This window comes from Phalaenopsis equestris, unplaced genomic scaffold (genome assembly GCF_001263595.1).
Source record: "Phalaenopsis equestris unplaced genomic scaffold, ASM126359v1 Scaffold233353, whole genome shotgun sequence".
In the NCBI taxonomy this organism is placed as follows: domain Eukaryota; kingdom Viridiplantae; phylum Streptophyta; class Magnoliopsida; order Asparagales; family Orchidaceae; genus Phalaenopsis; species Phalaenopsis equestris.
Window position 1 is genome coordinate 58,532 of NW_018251302.1, and position 8,367 is coordinate 66,898.

At 33.1% G+C, this 8,367-nt stretch overlaps 1 protein-coding gene across 1 annotated transcript in view; it reads left to right on the forward strand.

Moving 5' to 3' along the window:
- The window catches only part of LOC110038633 (pheophytinase, chloroplastic), a 38,830-nt gene extending 32,406 nt beyond the window's left edge, over window positions 1-6,424 (forward strand). Inside the window, exons 3-7 of the mRNA XM_020743522.1 lie at window positions 3,786-3,924; window positions 4,530-4,700; window positions 5,204-5,447; window positions 5,852-5,943; window positions 6,027-6,424. Coding sequence (XP_020599181.1) covers window positions 3,786-3,924; window positions 4,530-4,700; window positions 5,204-5,447; window positions 5,852-5,943; window positions 6,027-6,306 — 926 coding nt within the window. The 3' untranslated portion in view covers window positions 6,307-6,424. The remainder of the gene's footprint in view (window positions 1-3,785; window positions 3,925-4,529; window positions 4,701-5,203; window positions 5,448-5,851; window positions 5,944-6,026) is intronic.
- The last annotated feature ends 1,943 nt before the right edge of the window (window positions 6,425-8,367 follow it).

Below are 8,367 nucleotides of genomic sequence, written 5' to 3' on the forward strand. Positions count from 1 at the left end.
AAAATTTTGTAATGAATTTCTAGGTGGGGTGAGTATACTCACTAATCCTCCACAATGGTCAACAGGAAAGTCCTATGGTTGTATCCTAAGTTCTAGGAGAAAGAAGTTAGATCTCACAAAAAATGAGGTCAACACTGACATGTTGTGGATGCGGTACTATGAAGGCAAGCCTTGACGTCGACTCACCTCAGCAAGCCTCCACCTCGACTCCCAACATATTAGTACTGCCTTGAGTCACGACTACCACACCAGCATTTCCATCTGTCGCGATTACCATGCCAACATCATCGCCATACGTGATTACCACGCTGGCATCGCCGGCAGTCGCAACTATCATAAGAGTATTGCCACCTGTCACGACTAACAGATCATCACAACCACCAGCCGTGACTAACACACCAGCACCGTCGCCTGCAGTTGTTATTGATGTTTCATCTAGTTCGAGTAGCACAAGCAGCAGTCATTAGCTCCAGGCTGTGGAAAACACATATGTTTTTTTAGATATTGAAATTATCGTTTTATGTTTTTCTTAAAATTTAATAGAAAGCTAATAATATGTTATTTAAAATTAATAGAAAGCTAATATATAGATATATATATATATATATATACATACATATATATATAGATACATACATATATACATACACACACACATACATATATACATACACACACACATACATATATACATACACACACACATATATATATACATACACACACATATATATATATATATATATACAGCAACACATATGTTAGTCAAGAAAGTACATTAGAGAGTCCTTAGTGTTATTAGATTTATATGCAAAATGATGGCTCAAATTCAAGCTATAAATGAAAAAATTTATGAATAAAATTAGAAAATATTAAAAAAAATATTCTATCATGAAGTTTTCATTAAATGTTGTCAAACTAATATAATAATATTGGATCAAATTAAGTAAATGTAATAAATTTATAATCTTGGAACTTTACTATGCTTTGAATTTTTATTTTTACTTCAATTTTTATATGATAAACCTCCAACATATATAAGTTTTTTTATAAATATTTTTAGTTGTTTTAAAGATTATTTAATATTTTAAAAGTTATCTTAAATATATAAATTTATATTTTTCCAAACGTTATATTATAGTTATTGATTGTCAATATTTTTTTTATTTAATTAGATTCATTACACTTTTTAAATTTTATTTGATAGGTTACATGATAATTTTGTATTAAAATTGAATTTATTATGATTTTATAAATATTAGCTGTTTATATTAACATTTGGTTAGTCATTAAGGCTTAATTTGGAGAGTTTTGATTAGTTGTTGGAACTTCTTTAACTAACGGTTTTATAGCCGGTTGGAGAGTATTTAAGGGAGATTATTTATATTTTTAGATGCTATAACTAATAACTAAAAGATATTTTGATGAGTTGGGTATGAGAAAAGGTTGTAAAAGCTTCTTACACTTGTTAGGCCTGTTTTAATTTCTCTCAAATAATTTGAATTCATTCTATAAAAGTTGTTCAAGTAATCATCACATCTATAAGATCACTCTTATAGTTTTTGACATTTTCTCTTATTTACCATATTTTTATTAACATTAGATTGTTGGATCTTAACTTTTTTTCTTTTTTTTGCTTTTTTGCGAAGTCTTAGAAAAATTTGTAAGCAGACTGTTATTTTTGTAAATTTAGTTTTTGTTGCTTTAAATAAAAGCATATATTGTATGGGCTTTTTTGGTCCACGGAAAGGCAAGAATCCTACCATATTAAGATTGAGTTAGTGGAACTTTGATGGTGGTCTAGATGAGGATGAAGGTAGGGGCTGAAACTCTTAGTTTTTTTCTTTTTTTTTAAATGTTGTCTTTTGTTACTTTTTATTACTTATATAATTTTTTTAATCTACTTTTCCTCTTAAAATTTAAAATTTAAAATTTTAATTATATATTCATTTTACTAAGGATATATAATTTTTGAAATAAAAGACATTCTCCCCTTCTTGCTTGTGTCACACACTTCAAACTCCACAAAAAGCTCAAATTTGATGCATTGATTTATCAAAGAATCATTCATTGACTCTGATAACAATACAGTAAAAAATATTGATATGGAAAATGTTGTGAAAAGTTGGCGTCATCAAAGAAAATGTTGAAGCAAAGGATTTCCCCATCAAACTTTTTCTTTTTTCTTATCTCAGGAGGTTTAAAGACTGAATCTAAAGTTGTTACAAGAGAAGAAGAATAAGCATGCCAGTGTGACAAGAAGAGCTGAATAAGCATGCCAGGGAAAACCAGCCGAACAATAATGCTGATTTTATTTCAAATGTTTTTTTCATACATATAGCTTTTGAAATAAGGTGTTATTTGAGTGGGCTATACATCCATCTCTTTTTCAAGATGCAATCAAAGCCATTCTTGTTGTAGTAAGGTACTCGCATCTTATTTGTGGTTGGCCCAACCCAACCTGACAGGCATTTGATGTAGGCCAGTCTGAACCTATTCGGTAACACACCTTGTTTGGCTAGGGGTATGAAAATGTCTCTTCCATTGTGGTTCATCTTGTTGGCAATAAATAATGGGCCTTTGAAAACTAAAAGAACAATCAATTTGATTTCATAGCTATATAGGCCTCGCACTGAATGAGCAAGAGTTTGATTTGCCTTTAGTACAGGTAGATCGAATTGGCAAGGTGCTGAGTGAGACAGACAACAAAGTTTTCCAAAGCAAACCATAATTCAAATGATCATTCTCTTTTATTGTATTCATGGAGACGTGTTTCATTCATCCATAAAGATTTTTCCCACTTTAGGCAACAAAGATTCTCACCAAACTATAAAATATACAAGTTTTGCCAAAATTAAATTCTTAACAAATAATTTATGCTTTGTAAGGAAGAAATTTGGGCAATTATGTCTTCTAAGTAAGAGATGCGCACAATGTAGTTTACAAATTCCTTATTTTCTGTAAACAAAGGATCATCATCATCATTATTATTATTATTATTATTATTATTATTATTATTAGTGTTATTTTTTTTATTATTTTTTCTATGAGACTCAATTGGACAAAATTGAGAAAAGGTTCATGTAGCCCCCGACACTTAGTGGCACAAAGGCTTGTTGTTTTTGTTATTGCTTCCTATAAATCTAATGAGATGCTGGTGCTATTCATTTGACCAAGGACCCTTAAGAAGTTACTTCTCTTCGCTTGACAAAGGAGCACATCAATAATCCATTGGTCTTCCATGCAGTTCTTTCCTTTAAAATTATTTTCCTCAACATATCTCCCATCAATCTCTGCTCAAACTCTTAGTGTTTGTCCACTGCATTCACAAAGATATTAATTGAACTAAATAGTCCTTTGGGTCATTTATTTGCCACCATGCCTATAATATCCTGCGTCTTTTTATTTATTTTTACTTATCATACTATCAATCCTCCACCTTAGAGTAATGTGTTCTTCATTTATGACAATCTTGATAACAGTTGGTCCTGTGGAAGCTTAATGCACTCAACATGTTTACTGCTAAGCATTAAAATTCTAAAAAGAATAAATTATGACATACACTTAGTTGAATTTGATTTTTCTGCATGCGCAGAGTAAAGAAACAACTGTAAATCATAATATATTCTTCTCCATTGGTTCTTTTATCTATAAAGTAAAGTTGCACAGTAAGATTTCCCTTGTTTCATTAAATACAAAAGGCATCAAAGCTGCAATGTGGCGACCATTTTATGTTATACCACATTTGAATTATGTAGTGGAACTTAACTTTTAAACATTCCTAGGGATGGAGAAGCTTGCCTTCCGGCCAGAAGGTTATGACTTTTGGACATGGAGAGGTCACAGGATACACTATGTTGAGCAAGGCCAAGGGCTTCCTATTGTTCTTATCCATGGATTCGGTGCTTCAGCTTTTCACTGGAGGTTTGTTTATGTCTATATAATTGTGTAAAATGTTCATTTCAAGAATAAATTGAAACCACATATGTATGTCTATACTTTTTAATTTTGAATCATTTATACTTAAAATGGACTTCAAGTGCTCTGCGTGAAGATCTATGCTTATATATTAGTTAAATTTAACATGCACCGCATTCTGTCACTATAGTCTGATGTTATTACTCTTCATCATCTGCAATTATTTTACACAGCTGTCTTGCACTTATTTCATGAAGTCTCAACACACGCCTGTGATCAATTTTAACTATTTATACTGCTCATATACTCCATCAGGTCTTTTTGTTCATCTGCATTAAATAGTTTAGGCAATCTAAAATTCCAAGTGACTTGAAGTTCTGCATATTTTTTTTATTTTTCATGTTGTAGGTGTTTATAAATGTATTGTTTAGTCCCTATTTTGAACCATCATATTGTGGCTTTCTTTCTCAAGTTAAATCCAGATATTGTGTTTAGCAACATAAAGTGTTGTTATCCAATTTGTAAATAAAAAAAACATTAGAAATGTGGTTTCAAAATCAGTCCTTTTGACTACTAAGGTTACAAAGTGATATTCTTTGATTGAACTGCAGGTACAACATCCCAGAGCTGGCAAAGAAGTACAAGGTATATGCTTTAGATTTGCTTGGATTTGGATGGAGCGAGAAAGCAATCATTGAATACGATGCAACAATCTGGAGGGACCAGGTGGCTGATTTCATCAAGGATATAGTCAAAGAGCCTGCAATTTTAGTCGGGAATAGGTACCGGCAAACTTCTCATGATTCATTTTCATCATATTTAGCAATAGAATTACGACTATTTTCAGAGTCGAAGTAATGTTTCTCACCCTATTCCCTAGGGTCAATTCCTCGTACGTTGGATAATTGTTCTACACTAACCATATCAGAAAATTTCTGCTCATCATGGAAACAAGTGAACTTACTGAATATTTAAACTGGTAATTGTTTTAATCTAGTGTTATGTAAGTACCATACTTCTAATTTCATCATCTACATAGTAACTATTAATCTTCTGAAAGGATATGCTTATTCTTATTATACTGTCCAACTTTAACTTTCTGTTTTTTTTTTCACAATTTCCTTGACTTTGCAGCTAAACCGTAATTTTCGTAGTAAATCTTTCAGTGAATTTCAAAGTTCTGTGCACTTCTAAACGATTAGTTTTTCATGCATGCCATTTTAAAGGCAAGCAGCCATTTTTATCATTCGCAGTTGATCACTGATGACATATAAATGATCTTCAGTCTTGGAGGATTCACAGCTTTGTTTACAACGGCAGAGTTGCCTCAGCTTGTTCGGGGTTTAGTTCTCCTTAACACTGCTGGCCAATTTGGAGACTCAAACAGAAAGCCAGCAATCAATGATGAAGGGTCAGTCCTATATAAGTATATGGTCAACCCAGTGAAGCAGGTGTTCCAAAGAGTCGCTCTTGGCTTTCTATTTTGGCAATGGAAGCAGCCCGCACGAGTCGAATCAGTGTTGAAAAGTGTACGATACTCAAACTACAATAATTGCTCAAATTGTGTAACAAAGTGGCATGAATTGGTTGTTTTTCTTTTTCAAGATGGTAAATGGCATGAGTTGGTTGATATTTTTTTCAACATGTTATACTTTTCATTTTCATGTTTCCAGACTGCGAGTGGTTCTGATTGGCTCTATTTTTTTCAACATGTTATACTTTTCATTCTAGCTTTTTTGAATTCAACTCCAGCCATCAAAAGTAAATTGTAGAGGATCTATACTCCTTTCCAAGGGTTTCTAAAGTATCCAGAAGTTTCTCGATTTATTGTCCACTGAAATAATTTTTATCTTTATGAAGATAATCATATTTCATCTTGTGAGTCGCTTGCTGCTGCTACTTCATGCGTGTTTTATGATCTGAATGCATCCAGGTCTATATAGATACCTCCAATGTTGATGATTATCTTGTGGAATCCATTGTCAGACCTGCAAGTGATCCCAATGCTGGAGAAGTGTATTATCGGTAATTAAATTACTGAATCATTTTCAGTTTGAAAGGGAATGAAAATATGATATGAAAAAAATGTTTGTTGATTATTGTTGCAGATTGATGACAAGATTTATGATGAATCAAAGCAAATACACACTTGATAGTGTACTGCAGAAGTTGTCATGCCCATTGCTACTGCTATGGGGTGATCTGGACCCCTGGGTTGGGCCTGCTAAAGCCATCAGAATTAAAGAGTTCTATCCAAAAACGAGCATTGTGAACTTGAAGGCAGGCCATTGTCCTCATGATGAGGTGCCTGAGCTTGTCAACAAAGCACTAATGGATTGGATAACTTCTTTGGATCACGAATCCAGCCTTCAAATGGCTCAAACTTGAACAATAGTTGTAGATTTTGCGTTCTTAATTTGCATTGCTGATTCATACTGTAGACCCTGCATTGGATTATTATGAGACTTAATGAACAGTTTGTTATTCTGACATTTTACGTTTACATATCAATTTTATACAATCATTTAGCATTTAAGATTTATGAACATTGACAACATAATATCATCATTTTGATGCTCCGAGAAGCTAGGCTTAGGGTGCGCCTCATGCGGTCGTTTCAGTGACTCATAGTGCTTCCCCCAGGTCAAATTGGTGTCGCCACCTCTCCCGGGACTGGAATGATTATCCCTGCCCGATGGGTCTACATTCATGCCTGAATGTTGTCGGGTACTGTTCACTTTCCCACCATTCTTCTATTTTTTTTTCGTAGAAAGAAGCATCTATCATATTGAGAGAGAGGGGGTTGGACTCGACAACCGCATCGGAAAGTGAGACAACAATGCAATGGATTGAAATGCTTGTATCAACTAGAGTTGAAAGGTAAGCATAGGGGAAGACCTATTTTTTCATTCATCATCAAATCAAAGAGTGGTCTATCCAGACGGTCAAGTCAGGTCGGTTAGGCACAGGCGTAGAAAGTCATCAGGTAGGTAAGCAAGCCTACTGAGGGAACAACAATCTCATACGGGACAGGCCAAGGTTTCCGCCAAGTACGACTAGCAATAAGTGTGAGAAGTTGATCACGTAGGTGAATTCAAAGTAGTAGGCCTTGATAGGCAGGACTATGAGGGTGGTAGCTGGTTTCAGCCTCGGTCGAGTATAATCATTTTGATGAATTTCACATGCCTGGTGTGCTCTGAGAACGAAGTGATGTGGCTCTTTAAAGTACACATAACACTAGGGGAAAATAAGGGATTTGAAAAAAAAAAACTAAAGGTGCCAACATTCAAAATATGATCCCCTTCCTGGCTTAATCTTAGTTCAATTTACACCATCTTGTACATTTCTCTCCATATGCTTACAACTAGGTGAGTAACTGAGCCAAGCTGCCTCATGAGCCAGCTTAGGTTGGCTTGATAAGTGATTTTTGAGCTAAGCTCGATGATCTAACAAGCTATGCTAAAGCTAACCCAATCTCAACTTTTTGGCTCGTAAGTTTGCACGTTTGAAAGATAATTAATATAAATTAATTTAAAATATATTAAAATTTAAGATTTTATCTTTAATTTTTAAACAATAATTCAAAATTGATTTTACGCTATACATGAAATTTTTTTATTATTTATTTTCTAATTGTTCATTGTATTTATTACTTCATGAAAGCACTAGTTTATATTAATATGGTTCTCTCTTTTTGATAATTGCTCAAATTCTTAAAATTAAGCTTGAGCCAAGCTAGAATTGGATTAATTAATCAAACACAAGTTGAGGGTGGCTCAAGTTTGACTCAACTAGTTCACACCTTTATAGCTCAAATTGTCAAACATGCCTTGGTGGACTTATTCATAATATCAAAAGTCAACCAACTTTACTTAAATCATTAATGAAATGTTTTAGAGGTGAGGCAAGGATGTTTCTGTGTAGATTCAGTGATGGTATGCTTTTTTCTTGTTATTATTTTTTAGTATTTTTATAAGAAATAATTCAACTATGTTTTCTTATTTTTTGAATCACAAGACTTCTACCATAAGTGACAATTGTTTTTCAAAACCGACCCACTATCACCTTCCTTAAGAGTAATGAGTGTAACCTGAAATTATTTCATTACCATAGTATTTAGAGTTGCTATTTTATGCATTATGTATTTAGGAACTAGTATGTAGTAAGTATTTTGGAATAGTAAGCCAGATTTATCTTGAACATAATATGTTGTATCTATGAGAGTGTGTATGATTTTTTTTTAAATGAAGTGGTTAGTTTTATTTTTATATTTTAGGTTTGTGCTAACATTAAAGTTTGAACCATGTTTCTTGTGTTATGGGCCATGCTTGGCCTTTATGTTATTGGGTTTGGTAGTGTGTATGATAATTATGATAATGTATGCAATGCATATACTTTAGAAAATTATAATATGGATAGTGATAGATAAAATTTGCCCCTTTTAATGTC